Source organism: Capra hircus, chromosome 15 (assembly GCF_001704415.2).
Source record: "Capra hircus breed San Clemente chromosome 15, ASM170441v1, whole genome shotgun sequence".
NCBI lineage: Eukaryota > Metazoa > Chordata > Mammalia > Artiodactyla > Bovidae > Capra > Capra hircus.
The window spans coordinates 8,786,493-8,807,613 of NC_030822.1; the positions used below are offsets into that span (position 1 = coordinate 8,786,493).

The 21,121-nt window shown below is 44.9% G+C and overlaps 1 protein-coding gene and 1 long non-coding RNA gene across 3 annotated transcripts in view; one reads left to right on the forward strand and one right to left on the reverse strand.

Annotated features, from left to right (window-relative positions):
- Nucleotides 1-12,295, reverse strand: part of EXT2 (exostosin glycosyltransferase 2) — a 142,023-nt gene extending 129,728 nt beyond the window's left edge. Inside the window, exons 1-2 of one of the 2 annotated variants that reach the window (XR_001919203.1) lie at nt 11,829-12,028; nt 229-794 (exon numbers count right to left, since the gene is read on the reverse strand). Coding sequence is in view for 1 of the 2 variants with exons in the window: in XM_018059215.1 (XP_017914704.1) it covers nt 229-764 (536 nt within the window). In the remaining variant the exon portion in view is untranslated. Of the gene's footprint in view, nt 1-228; nt 795-11,828 lie in introns of both variants that reach the window. The other variant, XM_018059215.1, reaches the window with a different exon arrangement.
- On the forward strand, nt 19,760-21,027 carry LOC108637652. Its single transcript, XR_001919204.1, has 2 exons — nt 19,760-19,861; nt 20,480-21,027. It is a non-coding gene; the product is annotated as an uncharacterized LOC108637652 (long non-coding RNA).

Below are 21,121 nucleotides of genomic sequence, written 5' to 3' on the forward strand. Positions count from 1 at the left end.
GAAAAGGAAAGGATTGGGAAGATGAACCCTCCTTAGCTTCTACATGTTAAGAAGTTGGGGACCCACAGCAGTGGCCCAAGAGGGTGGTGCAGAGACCGGCTGCCGAAGCACAGGTCCTCCAAGTCAGCCGCCCATCCACGCGCCCACCTAGGAGACAGAAGATGAGCTGCTGGCTGGAAACCAGCTCTGCCCTCCCCTGCCCCTAGTTTCTGGGAGACCTGCGGATACCTGGAGAGCTGGGCCAGCGCCTGGGCCGTCTCCCTCACGCGGAGCGAGTTCTGGTTGAGCAGGTCGATGGACGGAACGAACAGGCAGGCGCGGGTGATGTCGTCGGTGTAGTAGTCGCTGTCTGAGATGGCCGTGAGCAGCTCGTTGTACTCGCGGGAGATGGTGCTGCTCACCGGGACGCCCGCCTCGCCCACGTACTTCTTCAGCGGGTAGATGTACACCTTGATCTTGTTCCTGGGGTTGAAGCCGCAGCGGTAGACGTCGAAACACGTGTGCATCCGGCAGCTGAGGTCGCCGCGCTCGGGCACCGGGCTGTCGGCCGGCAGCCTGACCACCGGCACGTCTCGGACACTGCGCTTCTCCACGCTCCAGTCGCCGGAGGACTCGATGGAGTGCGGCCAGAACTGAAACATGCCCGTGGCGATGAGCCCCAGCAGGACGATGGAGAAGAGGGTGATGTAGTAGGCGCGGTGCTTGGTCTTCATTCTCGGGATGAGGGCGGGACCCCGGATGCTGTACTTGACCGACGCACACATAATGACCCCGACAGCCTCCTCCTCACACTCCTGGTTACCAGGGGAGAAGAGAGAAAAATGAAGCCTTCAGGGAGACAGATGACCCTTGAAAGGACCCGGGTACATTTTCAATCGGCCCATTTCTTTCCCTTATGCAATTTGATGAAATAACGAAGAGGGACCTTTGACCCTGCGAAGAACTGACTCATTTGAAAAGACCCTGATGCTGGGAAAAGTTGAAGGTGGGAGGAGAAGGGGATGACAGAGGATGAGATGGTTGGATGGCATCACTGATTTGATGGACATGAGCTTGAGTAGGCTCCGGGAATTGGTGATAGACAGGGAAGCCTGGCGTGCTGTAGTCCATGGGGTCACAAAGAGTTGGACACAACTGAGTGACTGAACTGAACTGATAAATAAAGTAAATAAATATTTGTACATGTGCGAATATGCTATATATTTACTATAGAATATATTCTATAAATACAAATTCTCTGAAAGCATAAGCTGGTTAATGTCGGGCCTAAGAAGAGGAGCGCTGAGCAAGCAAGAAAAATTAGACGTGGAATAGCTGACGGACAGTTTGTTTGTTTTTTAAATACTTGCCTAACAAAAACTGATGCTTCATCTGGACAAACTGGCCCTTTGTTTGATATACTAAAGTTTTCATTCATTCATTCATTCAAACCTCATAGAGAACCTAAAGAAGAAAGCAAAGATCTACCTTAGAGGAATTTAGATACAAATGAGATACACAAAACTATAACAAAATGTACAATGTAAAAACACCACTAGGAAAATATCAAGAAAGGGGAAAAGGGTATTAGAGAAAAAAGGACTAATCTTTAAATAAATATATATTGATGTTTTATAATAAGGGGATAGTTGGCACATTTTGATGGAAGGGAGAAATGAAGAAAGAAATAGGGAAGGAGGAAAGGAGAGGCGGAGGAAAAGAAAGGCCAGTGAGGTAGATCTCTTTCTAAAGACAGATGCCAAAAATTCTTCCCACTGATGAACGCGCATGCCACTTGCCCATTGACAACATGGAATCTCTTTCCCTTCCACCCGAATCCAGGCTAGACTTGGGACTTGCTTTGACCAAGAGAAAGTGGCAGAGGTAAGATTCTGGGGGTTTTGAAACCCGGCTTTAAAAGACCCTGTAGCCGTTGGAAGCCAGCTGCCCACAGTTAGGAAGCTCAGGAAGACCGCAGAGACTACGTGGAGCCAGCATGAACCATCCCCAGCGAGCTCTGCACAGATGGCAGAATCCTGAGCGAGCACATGATTGCTAGTGCTGCTGTTGTTTGTAAGGTTTGTAGTGGTTGGTAACGTAGCAATAAAAAAATGAAACAGCCAATACGCATCATGGACTGAGACATGAAAAAAAAATCTTGAGTCCTCAGCTGAAAATGCAAAGTACCCCTGTAGACCACAAATTAAGATCCTTACCAAACAAGCCCCCAACACCGGATGCCGACCTACTATGTCGATACCCTGAGCATGACTCCTTCATCTGTCACAGACACGTCTCTGCAACAAGTGACTTCGGCATTCCTTGTGTCAAGATTCCACTCTTCAAAATGGTCTCATTCTACTCTCTGATCTTTCAGAAAAGTTATTCAAACCAGGTGGCACTAGTGGTAAAGAATCCACCTGCCAATGCAGGAGATGGAAGTGACGCGAGTTTGATCCCTGGGCTGGGAAGATCCCCTGCAGTAGGAAATGGCAACCCACTCCAGTGTTCTTGCCTGGGAAACGCCATGGACAGAGGAGCCTGGTGGGCTACAGTCCATGGGGTCACAGAGTCAGACACAGCTGAGCGACCAAGCACACGTTAATCATAAAGGAAAATAATTGAAACGCTCATAGACCATCTTAGGGTTTATGAACCATTTTCACTTTGGCTAAGCGGAGTTCTCTCCAACCATGCCTACATGGTAAAACTGCTTCCTGCCTAAGCTTAGTAGGGTCTTGTCAAGCCCTGAATGTTGCAATCATTATCAGCTTTGGGGGTAAAATGTGCTGAAAGATCATTAATGGTTTCAACTTGTATCTGCTGTATCTGAGACCATGGTCTGGGACGTATCAAAAGAACACAATTGTCATGGACTAATGTATGAAAGTTTGTATATTTTAAGCTTAAAGATAATCATCTTTGGGGTATATACATTAGCCATTCAACATACGCTAACCGATTCCTTGCCAGAAATGCAGGCACGAGAGCTATTTCACGTTTTCTGTCATCCTAACAATGAACAAGATGTTCCCAGCCAGTCCCCGACCCCTACTACCACCGGGCCCATCTGATCGCTTTCCTTCTTTCCCCATGTCCCCCCTGGAGATAGAAAAGAGGCAGCCTTGGGACAGATGCATGCAAGGAGCCGTACTCTCCACAAGCCCCGTGTCACAGCAGCCCAACAGGCTCTCAAGGTCTATCTGTATCCTGAATCAGTGGTTCTCAAACACCCGAATTGTAAGAATTACACAGGCAGAGTATGTTAAAAGAGAACCCTTGGCCCCAGCCCTGGAGGGTTGTAGCAGGAGGCCTAAAATAAAGTCACAGAATGTGTCAAAATAGCAAGCCCCTCACACGTTTATTTTAGGCAGCCAGGTTTGAAATCTTTACTAAATGTTAGACAAACTGCCTTTTAATACAGTGGTTTAAACTTTTTTTTTTTTTTTACTAAAACCTATAATAAAACATTTTCTATTGTGATCTAACACAGACACAGATGTATTTGAAATAAGTTTCACAAAACAATGATTATTTAACCTTAATACTCAGCATTAGCCATAGAATATGTGATGAACACTGTATTCCTGTATTATCCTATCACTGTTTTTTAAAATACTGGCCATAACCTACTACAATGATTATACCACCTAATTATCAATTACCCACCGTGTGAAAACATACTGTTTTCATATATAACAAAACTGGGGCTAAGGGAACAAAAGCAGTATCCAAATATGAGCTTTACAAATTTTAATGAGTAATAGATCATAAAAAAAGACATTATCACAACAAAATTAATTCAAAGATAATAGAAGTAATTAAGTAATTAAAAAACACAAATTAAAAACCAAACAGGATCTATAAAGCTAAATTTTTTAAAAAGAAAAAACACTAAAGAAATTGACATTTGACAAAACTTAGGTAAGATTAATCAAGATAAAGAGAAAATAAAGCACAATACCTGGACTGAAAAGGGGACCATAACTCTAAATACTGCATGTATTTAAAAGATAAGATTGTATCAATGAACTTATGCCAATACACTTAAAAAGTTGAATGAAATGGGAAAATTGTTTTATCCTATCCCTTATCAAAACAGTCTCAGGCAGAAATAGCCATCCTTGACAGCTCTATAACACTAAAGAAATTGAATCGAAAATTAAGAATCTTTTCCAATAAAAAAAATTCCAGATCCAAAAGATTTGCCAAGTTCTACCAAACATTCAAGAAATAATAATTCCAATTTTACACAAATTACTCCAAAGTTCAGAAAAAAGAAGAGCTATTCCCCAACCTATTTTAGGAGTCTAGTATAATATTAATACCAAAAATCTTAGACCAGAGGTTCTCAAATTTTGGTCTAGGGACTCCAGAGGGTCCCCAAGATTCTGTCAAATGATCTAAACTATTTTTTATAACAATGTGGACATTATTTTTTCACCTTCATTTGCCAGAGATGACATGATGTGTGATAAAGCAAAGACTGAAGGCAGAAGTAGATATGAGAATCCACCTGTCTTCTGTTAAGTTTTTCCAAGCATAAAGAAAGATATCAACTCATAGCTTCAAGATACTCAACTCCAAGTACAATACGTACCAAACAAAACACACACAAAAAAAAACAAAAACAAAAACCCCAACTAGATATGTCAAAATAAAACCACTGAAAAGAAAGCCAAAGAAAAATATTAAAAGCAGCTAGAGGGGAGGGAATCTACTCAAGATTAAAAGCTATATGTGACAGGCTAAAGATATTTAGAACACTAAAGAGACTATCTATGGCAGGCAGAGAATGATTTCCAAAGTGAAATGCAGAAGTGCAGATCATAAGATTAAATTCAGTGTTTCAATTAAGAAATGTTGCTCATCAAAAGACACCATAAGGAAATAAAAAGATAAGCTGCAAACTAGAAGATATCTGCAATATGCATAACCAATAAGGACTGTTAATAGCAACCAGAATAAAGAACTCCTACAAAGTAATAAGAAACAAACAAAAAATCCAACATAAAAGAAAACTTAGACAAAAGATTTAAACAGGAATTTCACACACAGAGGCAACAAAATGGCACAGAAACATCTGAAAAGATGTTTAGCCTAATTAATGGGCTGCTGCTGCTGCTGCTAAGTCGCTTCAGTCGTGTCCGACTCTGTGCGACCCCATAGACGGCAGCCCACCAGGCTCCCCTGTCCTTGGGATTTTCCAGGCAAGAACACTGGAGTGGGGTGCCATTGCCTTCTCCGAATTAACGGACAGGGAAAGCAAAACCACAATGAGACATCTACACACGAGCATGGGAAAAAGTCAGCGTCAAATATCACCAAGTGCTGGAGGGGACCTGGAGCCACAGGACTCCCAAGAGGAGGAGTATGACCTCCAGGGTCCCACGGGGGGAGCAGGAGGCCTGGAGAGAGGAGAGTCTGACACCTACCATGCTGGACGCCTAGGCGTCACATCTTGCTTCCTACCTGTCACAGTTTGGGTCTCCCCATGATACCCCCAAAAAAGAACCAGAGACTGAACGGGGGTGCAGGTAGTTTTACCCAGGAGCTGGAGTACAGAGCGAGGGGAGAGAGGGAACCAGGGAAGGCCACTACGAGTGTGTCACTAAGCTGGGTAACAGGGGCTCGTTAGGAAGCCTCTGAGGAGCCATGCAGACCTCACAGGTCCCTCAGACGGAGGAGAGGCCAAGGCATTTATCTGCTGACTCCTATCCACGATTGCTTACCAGTTATCACGTGTTAGCATCAGGTCACACCCTGTACTTAACAGCCCTCGAAACGTCTGGATATTATTATCCTTTCCTCGATGTACCACAAGTCTGATAAGAACCTGCAGTTCCCTTGAGGAAGAACTGGGGGGGTGGGGGTATCTATCTATATTTTCTGGGATGTGGCAAAGGTTTTCTTCCAAGAGATCCAGACTCCCCCTCAGTCCATGGGACACAGGTCTGGGTGCGGGCTCACATCTGAAAACCAGGTGATCATGACTTTTCCACTGCAGCAGCTGACATCAGCCTTTCACCTGCCAGCTCTTGCCTTTTTTTTTTCCTTCAGGTTACACAGTGAAGCAATACCCTAGCTGGCTGCCCATCTACACTGTCTATAGGAGTGCCAGGCTCTATTAGCATCACAGCGGGTGCAGAAACACTGGTTTTGAGTTGGGCCTCATTGCTTATTATGAATATCGTGTCTACCTTGCCTCTGATGGTTAGTGCCAACACCCAGCTTCTGCCATTTCAGAATCCTGTCATCCTCATTGATAGTTGGGGACCCAGTTCCATGGTCAAACCTCATAAAGTCAATCCTGGTCTACAAAGGAGAACCAACATTGAGCCTCTCAAACATGCTGGTCCCTTCATCGGAGTTCCACATCACCAGAGGGAAGGGAGACCGCCCTCCTGGGAACACAGGCAGGAGCTGAGCCTCTGGCCTCAGGTAATAAATCTATTCTAAATCTCCACCTCTCTGAATCTTCTAAGCCCTTCCTCAATATTCTGCCAACACAGCTCCCACACCTTACCTCAGGTACTCCAGACTAGGGTTTCTCAATCTCAGTATTACTGACATTTTGGGCCAGATGGTTCATTTCTGTGAGGAGCTGTTCTGTAGAAGGTTTAGTTAGCATCCTCAGTCTCTATTCAAGAGAAGCCAGAAGCAACCACCAGTTATGGCAACTAAAAATATGCCCAGATATTGCCAAATAATCCCTGTGGAGGCAAAATCGCCCCCAGTTGAGAACCAACTGTATCACTGCCATGTCCAAGCTTCCAAGAGCCTGCCCAGCGGCATATCAGAACCAGCTTGTCGTTGCCAGGCCATTACATTCTGAATCCGGGGAGTACACGTCCAAAAGTCTCTTCCATTCAGCTTCACAGTCCCCGCTGCCCCATGCTTGGCCTGACCCTGTCAAGATTCTTGCCCGTGTGTTCCTCGAGTTCCCGCTGGTCCACAGGAGCCAGGTCCTACAGCTCTTCCAATGCAACAGCTACCATCCCAGCAGCAGGGGCTGTACTCCCCCACTTAGCTGGTGCTGAGATCTGAGGGAGGGGCGGGCAACACCGAGAGGGGAGAAGCACCGCCTTGCGAGGTATCCTCCTCCGGAGAGGGCTTTGCAGGGCATTAGGCAGGAGGAGTTTCTTCTTAATGAGAGATACTTCGGCTGGTCCAGGGGATCTTGGAAATCTCAGAGTTCTTCAGCGCATCCACCCAAAATCTCCATCCTAAGACCCTGGGTCCCACTTCTTCCCTATCATGGCCCCAACATTAGCAGAGGCGGCGCATCAAGGCCATGCACTCAGCTTCCTCTGCAGCTCTGCCACAACTGCAATTAAATTCTGGGCCTGGTTTTCAACACAGAATGTGCTCCCCGCTCGCGCCAGCTTCAGGAAATGCTGCCACGGAACCACGTCTTTCACAGTGCCTCCCGAGTTGATACCTGGCTAATCTGACCCAGATCACACCTCAAGGCCTCCAAGGGAGCTAACAAGGGCCAACCAACTCCACCAGCCTTATCCTGACCCTGGTCCACATGCTGCTCAAGCACTTAAGAGTTCCTGCCCTAGCCAATGCTTTCCTTTCGACCTGAACCTCATCCCAATCCACCACTGGTCAGTCTGACTGCTCAGCGATGCTAGAGGGCACCGGGGGGTCCTCAACACCTCACTTACCCCCACTAAAGGGGTCCTGGGTGCCACCTTAGGGTGAGTCAGTCCAATCTCACAACACTATTCTCAGGGCCTGCTTTCTACAGCCGCTTCCAGCAGCAGCCTTAGTTTATGTTCCGCCAAACTAAGGGTGCAGGTAGCTTGCAGAAGACGAATCCAGAAAGCCAGAGAGAGGGAGTAAGGAGCACAGTCAGGGAAGAATGGGAAGCCAGGAGGGCACTACTGAGCTGGTTGCCATACTGAACTGGGCGGATGGGGCTCTCCTACTGGTGTCCCTCTGAAAAACGCACCTGAGAACCGTTCCATGCAAGGACATCATCCACTAAAATCCATCCAAACCCATTCTCCAACCCCCTCACCTCCACTGAGAGCTGTTCCCCAGGATATAGACTCATGTTTCTGAGGTCTACCTGCCCTGGTTAAGTGAGCACTTAGAAAAACAGCTGAGACAGATGAGAAATCCTGAAGGTGGAATAAAAACCCCTAATGGAAGAAATGAGGGGAAGAGCCTTAAACAAAAAACAGCCGCTTACCAAGTGGAGCTTTAGGGACAGAGAGCTTTTACAGGCTTCATTACAGCACTCGCCAGATTGTATTAACTGGTTATATAACTGTAAGTCTCCCTTGGACTGGTCATCATTTTCTTGTAGTCAGAGTTTTCATCTCTGCTAAATATTCCCAGCATCTACTAGGTTGGTGCCAAAGTAATTAGTTTCGGATCCTGAACTTTAAATCATTATAACTAGGCTCAAACACATCTATTTTAATCAAAACAGGAGCCATTACAATCAACATATTTTTGCCAATGAGAAATAAGTTTGTTTATTCTTGTAGCATAAAAATCTGTGCTTTGGGATTCAGCGAACTCTTGGAAAGCATTTTCTGTGTCCTACTGGTTATAGAAGCATTTTCCCTGAAAAACGTTGTAGAGATGCTTGGAGAAGTGGTAATCAGTTGGCGAGAGGTCAGGTGAATACAGCAGATGAGGCAAAACTTGGCAGCCCAGTTGGTGCAACCTCTGGGCATCGTCAGGTGAGGAACTGGGCCCTTTCTGTTGACCAGTGCTGGCGTAGGCATTGCAGTTTTTGATGCATCCCGTCAAATGGCTGAGCATACTTCTCAGATGTAATGGTTTTGCCAGGATTCAGAAAGCTGCAGTGGATCAGACGGGCAGCAGGCCACAAAACAGTGGCCATGACCGTTTTTTTTTTTTTTTTGGTGCAAGTTTGGCTTTGGGAAGTGCTCTGGGGCTTCTTCTCAGTCCAGCCACTGAGCTAGTCATCAGTAGTTGTTGTATAAAATCCACTTTTTGTCGCACTTCACAATCCAACAGAGAAACAGTTTGTTGTTGTTGCATAGAATAAAAGATGACATTTCAAAATGATGATTTTTTTTTTATTTTTGGTCAACTCGTGAGGCACCTACTTAACGCGCTTTTGCACCTTCCCAATTTGCTCCAAATGCTGAATGACCTTAGAATGGTCAATGTTGACTTCCTGGGCAAGTTTTCATGCAGCTGTCAGAGGATCAGTCTCCATGATCCTCTCGTTGGTTGCTGTCAACTTCCAATGGCCAGCCACTGCACTCCTCGACTTCCAGGCGCTTGTCTCCTTTGCAAAACTTCTTGAACCACCACTCCACTGTACATTCAGTAGCAGTTCCTGGGCCAAATACACTGTTGATGTTACAAGTTACCTCCGCTTCTTTATGACCCATTTTAAACTCAAATAAGAAAAATCATTCGAATTTGCTTTTTGCCTAACAACCTTTCCATTGTCTAAAACACATATAAAATAAACAGCAAGTAATAATTCATTAGCCAAAAAAGCGAGAAATGAGCATTAAAATGATGTATAGCATAAACACATTTATTTAAGAATGCATTCCAATACCAAATGGCAAAGCTCAACGATGTAAAACCACGATTACTTTTGTACCAACCTAATAATACCATGTCTAGGACACACTTCACATAAACAGAAATGTTTGCTGAATGAAGGGAGTGTCTCTATCTCTCCTGGCTCCGTCAATGCACACACTGTTCAAGGTCCCAGTTTTGAGTAATTACATGGTGATGAACTTTGATTATTTTCTTTCTTGAATTAGGGTTTCCAAAGAAGAGAAAAATGGCCAGGTAATTCCACAGACAGAATTTTCCATACTTACCCCTGACTGCCCTCTTCTCCCCTAACACTGAGTGTCCCCACAGAGGACGAACCAAGAAGAATTTTCTAATGATGAATGTTTGTTCCATATAATACCACAACATGGGTCAAAATAAGAATTTCAGAGCAAAGTACTATAAACAATAGCCTTCTTGAAGCACACCAAACTTGTCCCTGTTAAACACTGGAATCATCCGGCTGGAGGTCAGGCACTGAATCACTGGAAAAATCTTCCAACTCGACTGTCAAGATGAGACGCGTTTTCTGTTCCTGGAATTATTTATTCCTAAACTCTGCCTGAATAACCTTTCCGCGATGCTTAGTCCAAAGTTTTCAGCCACAAACTCTCATCTTCTTAAACTGTGTAGAAGCTGAACTCTTGGAGGCCCTGCTACGGTGGAACTCAACCCACCTGTTCCTGAAAACAAAGGAACTAAATATTGGCCCAAGCAGGAAAATCTCCAATTCACTGCCTTATCTGATAGGGTCCTTTGTAATTAAAGTTCTGTTAAAGCTAACTACCCCTAAAAACGATTTCAAATTAAAAAAAAAATTAAAACCCTGTGTCCCTTGGTGAGAATTATACTATAATTAATACAAAGCATATAATTAAGGAACTAATAACTAAACTTTACTGCAGACCTACTACATGCCAGGATCTGTTTTAAGTACTTTGTTAACTTGGTGTTAACTTAGTCTTCCTAACAGGCTTTCCTGGTAGTTCACCTGGTAAAGAATCCACCCACAATTCGGGTGATCTGTGTTCGATCCCTGGGTTGGGAAGATCCCCTGGAGGAGGGCATGGCAACCCACTCCAGTATTCTTGCCTGGAGAATCCCATGGAAAGAGGAGCCTGGCGATCTACAGTCCATCGGGTCGCAAAGAGTCAGACACAACTGAGTGACTAAGCATAGCACAGACTTTCTAACAGTCTCAAGTGAGGAGCTATGATTATCCTCATTTTACAAACAGGGAAAGTGTAACAAGGAAGGCTACATCTCCATACAACTAGAAAATGCCCATGCTAGGATTTGGAGGCTGGCAGTCTGGCTCTGGAGCCTGAGCTCTTAACCCCCAGGTGAAGCTGCCTCCTCAGCAGTGACCCTTAAAAGCCTGAATAAGATACACCTTTTTCATTTCTCAATTAACCAGCATAACTAGACAGATGCAAATCTATCCATTTTATACCAGTGTTTGCAACCAGATGGCTTAAAGTCACTGCAAGTGAGGAGTGATGGAAAGTGAGTCATATATTTATTACTCTAAATAGCCTTTGAGCTCTGAAATTTACAGACTAAGTCCAGTTTAAGTTCTCAGGGCATGCAATTGACAGGGAAAAGGGACTTAAATGGACATATTTCTGTTTCAAGACATCTTCAGACAAATATATCAAGGACAGGGCTAGATGAGCGCTTCCCAGTAAGTTACACCGAGCAACTTTAACCTCAAAATTGTATACATATTATCTAGTTCCCACCGCCAGTATGTAAAACGCCAAATAACCTCTGAGTTTCAAGTAGCTGCCCAGAGCCCCAAACACCGCTGGCCACGGCTCACCTGAGCATCCAGTCCTGCCCCAGGCATCGGGTACCGCACGGAACGCCACTGCCCACGGCAGGGCCCAGAACTCAAACACCCCCGCTGGAGGAAGCAGAACCCTGGAGCTCGCGGGGAGGAGCTGGCAGCGGGCAAAGGTCACGGCAGAGGGAGGGCCCTTCGGGAAAGGAAGCCACAGGATCCCGGGAGAAAGGAAAGGTGCAGGAAGCGAGCGAGGGAGACAGGTGGGCAACCAAAGTGCGGGGAGGGGCCGGGTGATGAAGGAGAAGGCGGGGCGGGAGTCAAGGCGCCCCCAAGCGGGAGAGCACCCAGGAGCGGCTCCGCCAGGGAGGGGGTGGAGGTCGTCTCCCGCAGCCCTCGGACCTCCGCGCGGCCCGCGCTTCCCCGGAGATCCCGCGGCCCGGGGAGGCCCGAGTCCGCATCGGGGGCCCGCCCGGCCCTTCCGCGCCGCGCTTACCTCGGCCACGGCTGCCTCCGGCTGGGCCCCGCGCTGGTCACCGGCTCATGCCGCGGGGCGCGGGCCACAGCCGCCCGAGTGGGATGGCGCGGAGCTCCCGGCCGCCACCGCCGGGCCGGGAGTGCGGGAACGAGCGGAGGAGCCCCGGGAAGGCCACTGGGCTCGGCGGTCTGACACCCAGCGCACTGCGCATGCGGGAGCGGCCGGGGCCGCGCCTCCTGCTGGACAGGAGGAGTCAGGGCACCGCTCAGGGCTTCTCCCTGGCAGGTGGGTGAGGCTCAGGCTCCCAGGGAAATTCAGAGGACCGGCAGCCTCCTTCACAACGAAAGAAACTGCAAACTGAACAACGGTTCACTTGTAAAAATGTAGAACTGACAGAAATGTAACAGTCTGAGTATAATCAGTATTGATGACGGTGCAACATTCCTGAAGAGTAATTTGCTAGTATCCATCACACGCAAAAAAATTAAAAGGCGCTTGCTCCTTGAAGGAAAAGCTATGGCTAAACAGCTTATTGGAGAAGGCAATGGAAACCCACTCCAGCACTCTTGCCTGGAAAATTCCATGGGTAGAGGAGCCTGGTAGGCTGCAGTCCATGGGGTCGCTCAGGGTCGGACACGACTGAGGGACTTCGATTTCACTTCTCACTTTCATGCATTTGGAGAAAAAAATGGCAGCCCACTCCAGTGTTCTTGCCTGGAGAATCCCAGGGACGGGGCAGCCTGGTGGGCTGCCTTCTATGTGTCGCACAGAGTCGGACACGACTGAAGTGACTTAGCAGCAGCAGCAGCAAACAGCTTATTAAAAAGCAAAGACATCACTTTGCCGACAAAGGTCCATCTAGTCAGCTATGGTTTTTCCAGCAGTCATGTATGGGTGTGAGAGTTGGACCATAAAGAAAGCTGAGCACGAAGGATTGATGCTTTCAAATTGTGGTGTTGGAGAAGACTCGTGAGAGTCCCTTGGACTGCAGGGAAATCCAACCAGTCCATCCTAAGGGAAATCAACCCTGAATATTCACTGGAAGGAGTAATGCTGAAGCTGAAGCTCCAATACTATGGCCACCTGATACACAGAGCCAACTCATTAGAAAAGACCCTGATGCTGGGAAAGATTAAAGGCAGGAGGAGAAGGGGATGACAGAGGACAAGACGGTTGGATGGCACTACCGACTCAGTAGACATAGGTTTTAGCAAGTTCAGGGAGATGGTGAAGGACAGGGAAGCCTGGCATGCTGCAGTCCATGGGGTCACAAAGAGTTGGACACGACTGAGCAACTGAACTGAACTGAACTGATCAAACTAAAATGCCAGTAACTTTCCCCAACAATCCCTCTGTATGGAATTTACCCTATGGATACTCTCAACGGACATTTTCTCAAAAATATTCATTACAGTACTGTGTCTAATAATATCAAAAACCCAAACACAACCAAAATAAACTATGGAAAACTTGATATTAAAATAAATTATGATGAGAATGTAATAATGAGAGAATGCATATGTATGTTGGTATAGAAAAATCACAAACATGTTAATATGAAAACATGGTTTAAAACAGTAGACAAGGGCCTTCCTTGGCAGGCCAGTGGTTAAGACTCCTCACTTCCACTTCAGGGGTCATGGCTGGATCCCTAATTGGGGAACTAAGATCCCACATGCCACCTGGTATGGCCAAAACAAAATAAATTTTGTTTTAAAAAAAAAAAAACAGTAGACAAGTATGACTCTCTCTCAAAAAATATACATATATATGTATGCAGAAACAGAAGACAAAATATATAGATAGATGCTTAACTTCAGGAATATATATATATGTTTTATATATATAAAGGATATATATACATAAACACACACACATATATATCATTTTTTCTGTAAAGAAGCCAAGAAGCAATAAACAGTTTTAAAGGAATTAATTGTGGAGGTGGAAATGGGAGGAGGAAAAGCTTTCACTTTAATTTTGTTTCTTTCTGTATTATTTACATGATCTAGCCTTCATGCACAGCAAAACCCCTATGTAAGACAGTAAGTGGAGTCTTAAAAATTCAATCAAAATGCAGAGTGATGTTACTGAGAAGTTAATGAAATGACCCCACTGAGCCTGTGCAGTTTACAGACACTGGTTGCAGAATCCATATCCATCTAATCCCAGCTGTACCTCAGCACCATCTGGTGGAAGTCATCATTTAGAGCTTAAATATTCATGAGGGTAATTCTGAAGCTAGATATACACTGGGGCTTCCAGCAGCAACAGAGATTCCAAGAATATTCCTGTGAGGTAATGCCTGCTTGTCACAGATCCAGAGAGACTGGGACAAGACTATTCTGGAGACAGGAAACCCACATTCTGCATCCCTACATCTAAGAGAACATTTGCTCTGCTCCCCAAACCCACATCCCCCTTAAAAATGATAAGACATTCAGCACACATACACCACATCTGAGATATGGATAAGTGGAAAGCATGTTCACTTTCTTCTTTTTCTCTTTTTCTGTATGTGTGTGTGTGTATATATATATATATATATATATATATGTTTTAAATTAACTATTCATATTTTCATTAAATGAAGACTTTCTGTGTTAAAGACCACTGTTAGGCATCACCTTTGAAGAACCTGCCTATCTTAATCACTTTTTATATAACCCTAAACATGCACAGTGCCTGGCACATAGAAAGTGCTAAATGAATACTTTTTGAATGAATTAAAGGGTACCCAGAATTAAAGGGTGCCCAGATGCTGGGAGGAGCTCAATAAAAAGAAAACAAAGATGCAAGGAAGATTCATCAAAGCAGAGCAGGAAGAGTGACATAGGAAAATATGAGCAAGATGCCACAGAGTTCAAAAGAGAAAGTGGTCACATCCAATCGGAAAGACATAGGACGACTTTCCTGGAGGCTCAGCAGTAAAGACCCTGCCTGTAATGCAGGAGCCACAGGAGACGTGGGTTAGACCTGTTCTTGCCTGGAGAAGCCCATGGACAGAGGAGCCTGGCAGGCTGTAGCCCGTAGGGTCGCAGAGTTGCACATGACTGAGTGATTTAGTATACACACAGGAAGACTTCATGCAAAAATTAATACCTTTGCCGGTCCCAGAGGATAGTTAGGATTTTGACAAGTAGAGGGTGAAGAGGGCATTCCAGGCAGAGAAAAAAAAAAGCATAATCAAAGGCATAGATACAAGAAAGAAGGAGAAGCAATCAGAAAGAGCAAGTGTTAATCCAGTGTGGCTAAAATGATGGGGCTACACTTAAAAGAGTAGAAATCATGCGAGGAATTAGAGATGAGAAAGTACAGAAGCTGTGATATGCAATGCATATACATGCAGTGCAGGAGACCCCAGTTCTGTTCCTGGGTCAGGAAGTTCCCCTGGAAAAGGGATAGGCTACCCACTCCAGTATTCTTGGGCTTCCCTGGTGGCTCAGATGGGAAAGAATCCACTTGCAATCTGGCAGACCTGGGTTCAATCCCTGGGTTGGAAAGGTCCCCTGGAGGAGGGCATGGCAACCCACTCCAGTGGGTTCTGGCCTGGAGAATGCCATGGACTGTATAACCCATGGTGTCACAAAGAGTCGGACACGACTGAGTGACTTTCACTTTCACCACTCTTGGAGTTCTCTGCTGAGCACTTTTTTAAAGTGAGTTTACAACGAAGAGCCATTGCTAGTGTGGAGTTGAATCCCAGGCTTACCACTTCCTTTACATCATATCAGCTTGCAAGAATGGAGAAAGGTATATTCCCCGAGGAAGAAGACTCTGTGAAGGGATTATCCTGTTGTATTTGACGCTGGCTCAGCTTAAACAACACGGGCAGGAAGCCTGGTGGACCAGCAAACATCTATCAGTACCAGAGCAAATATAATGAACTCTCTCAGAAGGACCCTGAGCTCACAGAAGTAAAGAAAATATACAAGGAGCCAAAAGTGGAGGTGATGTGAGAAAACTGAGGGCTGACGTTACAGCTTGAGCAAACAGCGCAGGAAGATGTGGGAAAACCCATGTAAAGCTATCAGCCTGAGGTGGAAGACTGAAAAAGAACTTGCTCAACATCAGGAGCAAAATAAATAAGCCAAAATAAAATAAATAAATAAGCTTGTCTATCTTGGTCTAGAGAATGGAAAAGGAAGAGTCTCTGTTGAGTCCTAAATTTCAAGCTTCACAAGGTGGGATTGAATGGACACTTCAGGCATGGTTCAGAAGGTTCCCCACCTAAAGAGTAACTTGCAGTGTTACCAACCCAGGTTGGTGACACCTGATGAAGGAGACAGAAATCCTCTCTGGAGGGTCACGCCCTCAATGCAAGCTGTCCAGGATTCTGATAGATCAAACCGTGACAAACAGAAGCTCACAATCTGGAATTACGAAGCACACAAAGAATACACTGGTCAGCAGGAACTACAAACAGCAGAAACTTAACCTGCAGAACTGCAGAGAACTGGATTATGAGAAACAGATAGAAAATAAGGAAGTTTATGGTGCTCAGAGACTTCAAAGATGAAACACTAAATGTCAGAAAGAAACAAGATGATTTTTCCCCAAAGACCGAAGAGATTGAGGAAGTACTAAATATAAAAATTGACCTTAAAAACGCAATGCATAAGCTAAATCATAGGTTAGACACAATTAATAAACTGAGATAGAGATCTGAATAAATAAATCAGAATGCAAATTCAAGGGAAAAAAAAAAACACAAGGAGATGGAATACAGGACAGGCAAGTTGAAAGAGGCGGGGGAATAAACGAAGAAAATGCAGAATATATCCAGAAGCAGGGACCGGAGTAAGTGCGGTGGGAACAGTGCCCAAGGAGACGGTCGCTAAGATTCTTCCACTATTGGACAAAGAAGATCATCTGTAATAGACGGACAAGAAGACTAACAGCAGACATCTCAACAAAAACGAAAGGGGACTTCCCTGCCGGCCCAGTGGTAAAGAATCTGCCCGCCAATGCAGGAGATGCGGGTTTGATCCCTGATCTGGGAAGATTCCCACATGCCACGGAGCGACAGGTCCATGCACCACAGCTACTGAGCCGGTGCTCTAGAGCCTGGAAGCGGCAACTATTGAAGACTACGCACCCTGGAGCCCGTGCTACCCAGCAAGAGAAGCCACTGCAATAAGAAGCCCGAGCACCACAACAAGAGGGCAGGCCCCACTTGCTGCACCTACAGCAAGCCCATGCATAGCAAGGAAGACCCAGCACAGCCAGAATAAACAAATACATAAATCGTTTTTCAAAAAGAATAAGAAAGAAACACATTTTCAGACAAATACGAATAGGAAGAATCTACCATCAGCAAACCCTTCCTAACAGAGTATCTTAAGAGATGTATTTCAGGAAAAAGAATATTAAAACCAGAAGAAAGAACTGAGATGAAGTAAAGTGAAGTGAAAGCAAATGTGTTAGTCACTCAATCATGTCTGACTCTTTGCGACCCCATGGACTGTAGCCCGCCAGGCTCCTCTGTCCATGGGATTCTCCAGGCAAGAATACTGGAGTGGGTTACCATGCCCTTCTCCAGGGAATCTTCCCAACCCAAGGGATCAAACCTGGGTCTCTCACATTGCAGGTAGATTCTTTACTGTCTAAGCCACCAAGATAAAAGAGACGAAATAAAGAAGTAAAGAGACGAAGTAGAGAGGTCATGAAATTGACAAACTCATGGGTAAATCAAAACAAATAGTCCTTGTATAAAACTACAACCATAACACATTGGAAATTAAAAACGAGGCATTCACCCCACGTTCACTGAAGCATTATTCACACTAGTCGAGATACAGAAACAACCTGTCTATGAACAAAGAATGGATAAAGAAACTGTGGTATATTCATGTAGTGAAATAGTATTCAGCCATGAAAAAGAAGTAACTCCTGCCATCTATGACAACATGGATGAACCTCAAGGGCATTTTGCTAAGTGAAATAAGAGAAATACAAATGTTAATACTGTATGATCTTTCTTAGAGGAGTGTGTAAGTCACTCAGTTGTGTCCAACTCTTTGCTACGCTATGGACTGTACCCCCACCAGGCTCCTCTGTCCATAGGATTCTCCAGGCAAGAATATTGGAGTGGGTTGCCATTTCCTTCTCCAGGGGATCTTCCTGACCCAGGGAATCGAACCCGTGTCTCCTGTGTCTCCTGCATTGGCAAGTGGGTTCTTTACCACTAGTGCATCTGGGAAGCCCTGTTATTTTATATGGAATCTAAAAAACAAAACAAACACAAAATTCAGCTTATAGACACAGGGAAAAGAATGGTGGTTGCCAGAGGTGGGGGTGGGGAGAGGAAGAACTGGGTGAAGGGGTGAAAGGCAAAAAGAAAAAATGCAAAGAATTTTGTAGCAAATACCCATATATCCACCATCTATATATGCCATTACTATTTTACAGTACTTGTCACATGTCTATCTATCTATTTCCTGATCCATCATTTTTCTGTTGCATTTCAAAATAAGTTGCAGATATCAGCAGTTACGTCTGAATATTTTATTGAATGTATATAATGAACTAGAGATCAATATTTTGCAGTTCTTATTTCTTGTGAGATAAAATTTATGTATAATAACATGCACATATTTTGTACTTTTTCTTTAAATTAGGGAATAACAAGAGCTTTGGCAGATGAAGGGTGAAAAGTAATGGCAGAAGAAAGGAGAAAAATGATTTTTCCTTCATACAAAAATTATACCTCCCCTATACTCATATAAACATCTTAAAAAAAGAAATTAAGTTAGGAAACAAATATGCAACAGAAAGAATGAACAAAAGTAATAATTCTTCATGAAAAACTCATAAACTAGTAAAACTGATTTAAAAAAAAAACATTATAAGACTGTTCATGATAAAAATAAATGTAGAACAGAGGTCACCAATATGAGGAGTAGACAGGGGGATATTACTATATAAAGAAAAAAAAAAAAGAATGTACTACTCATATATATAAACATACAGACCTCAAAACATCAAGGTGAGTGATATAACCCAGACCCAAAAGTGAACAAATATATAATTCCTTTGACCTGGAAACTTTAAGCGTGGAACTAGAAGTCAGAATAGCATTTGCCTGTAGGGGATTAGCAGTCCATGAGGTCACAAAGAATCGAACATGACTTAGTGACCAAACAACAGCAACAGGGGATTGAGAGACTTCAGTAAGAGCTTAAAGGAATTTATACAGTAATGGCAGTGTTTCACATCACAATGGGGATATTGGTTACATAGATGTATATATTTGTCAAGGCCATTGGGTCTTACAATGAACATCTGTCCAATTCACTGTAGGTAAACTTTACCACATTTTAAAAAAATCAATAGAATGCAATGTTTAAGCTGAAGCTCAAAAGACTTCTAAGAGCAGTACTAGACCTAGATGGTATTTTTAACTCTCCTAGGGCTTTCCCTAAGTAGAATTTTTTATTTTACTGTGTACAACTTTCATTTGGTTTTAAAAACAAAAAGCATTAAAGACAAACCCAGGAAAACCAAAAAAAGTGAAAGAAAAAAAAAATTCTCACTCCTGTTTTTGTTTCCCATCCTCCCAATTCCCTGTAGGCAATTACTAGTCTTAGTTTCTTTTGAATTCTTTTTCAGACTCTCTAAGCAAAAACGAAGGCCTTAAATTTTGACTTAGGGTGGTGGAGTCTGAGAAAACATGATGTCAAACCTTAAATATCCTGTTGAGAATCATGTAGGCTTAGAACTGTTGTTAGAAATGTTCACATCAGAACTGGAAATTCTGTTTGACCTGGCCTTCAACCAAACTGGGGTCATGACTTTTCAAAACACAATTTCCAGGGGTCAAGAACCTGCCTGCCAATGCAGGAGATGTAAGAGACTCAAGTTCGATCCCTGGGTTGGGAAGATCCCCTGGAGGATGAAATGGCAGCCCGCTCCAGTATTCCTGCCTGGAGAATCCCATGGACAGAGGAGCCAGATGGGCTACAGTCTATATATCACAGACTCAGACACAACTGAAGCGACTTAGCACGCACACAACCTGACTTGGAATCTCGGCTCTGCTGTTTTTGTCGGTATGTGACTTTGGGAACGTCATTTCATCTATTTAGGACTCAGTTTCCTCATCTCCAGCTTCCCTGGTGGCTCAGATGGTAAAGAGTCTGCCTGCAATGCAGGAGACCTGGGTTCAATCCCTGGGTCAGGAAGATCCCCTGGAGAAGGAAATGGCAACCCACTCCGGTGTTCTTGCCTGGGAAAATCCCATGGACAGAGGAGCCTTGCAGGCTACAGTCCATGGGATTGCAAAGAGTCAGACACAACTGAGCAACTTCACTTTCCTCATCTCTAAAATGGGGGGTGATAATGCCAGCTTCCCAGTGTGGTTAGAGTTAGGAATGCTACCTGTAAATCACCCCACGTGGTGTCCCAGGCATACAAGGCATTCACGTAAAGACAGGGCAGAGGGATCAATCAGTGAAAGGCTGCTGCTGCTAAGTCGTGTCCGACTCTGTGCGACCCCATAGACGGTAGCCCACCAGGCTCCCCCGTCCCTGGGATTCTCCAGGCAAGAACACTTGAGTGGGTTGCCATTTCCTTCTCCATCAGTGAAAGGCAGGAAGAGGAAAAATCCTAACCCACAGAGCACAGTTTATAGAAAGTAAACGCTGATTTCACCAACATGCTCTTTACAGAGGAACGAGGAAAGAGACGGCTTTTCCAAACAGGAGCGCCAGCACCAGAGAAGAGGCCTCAAGTGAGCAGCGGTTCAGAAAGCTCCTTTGGGCTCGGAAAGAAAGCATCCCTGGGGATGGGGTGGGTGGCCCTTTCATGCTTAGGGGGAAAGGCCAGCCTGGGACAGCTCGTCCCCTGAGCAGTTCAGGGCCCCTGATCTCTCTGCAGTCATGGCAAGGTCACCCTGGCACAGCATTAAGAGTAAAGGGAGCTCCTTGCCAGGAAGACCGCACCCTGGAGACAGAAGCCCCGCCCAGCTCCCCCCAGGGGCCCGTTCACTTCATCCCAAGCGGAGGCTGGTCCCGCGTCCTGGTCCCAGGTGTGCCGTGGGCCCCCACATCCTACGTGCAGGGAGAATAACCTGAACATAACAGAGTTGAATTCCTTTCTCCTGGTACTTTGGAAATTATCACTCTTTTCTCCCTTGGGGGGTGTGCTCTCTCTGACACGTGTTGTTCCTTTGATTTGTTTCCCTGGCAATAAAGACAGAAGACTGAAGGCACCATCAGAAGGAGGTACAGGTTGTTTGTTTTCACGTCCTGGGGTGCCGAGGGCTGCGTGAGGAGCAGTCACGACTCCTCCGCCGTTCCGTAAATGACTCA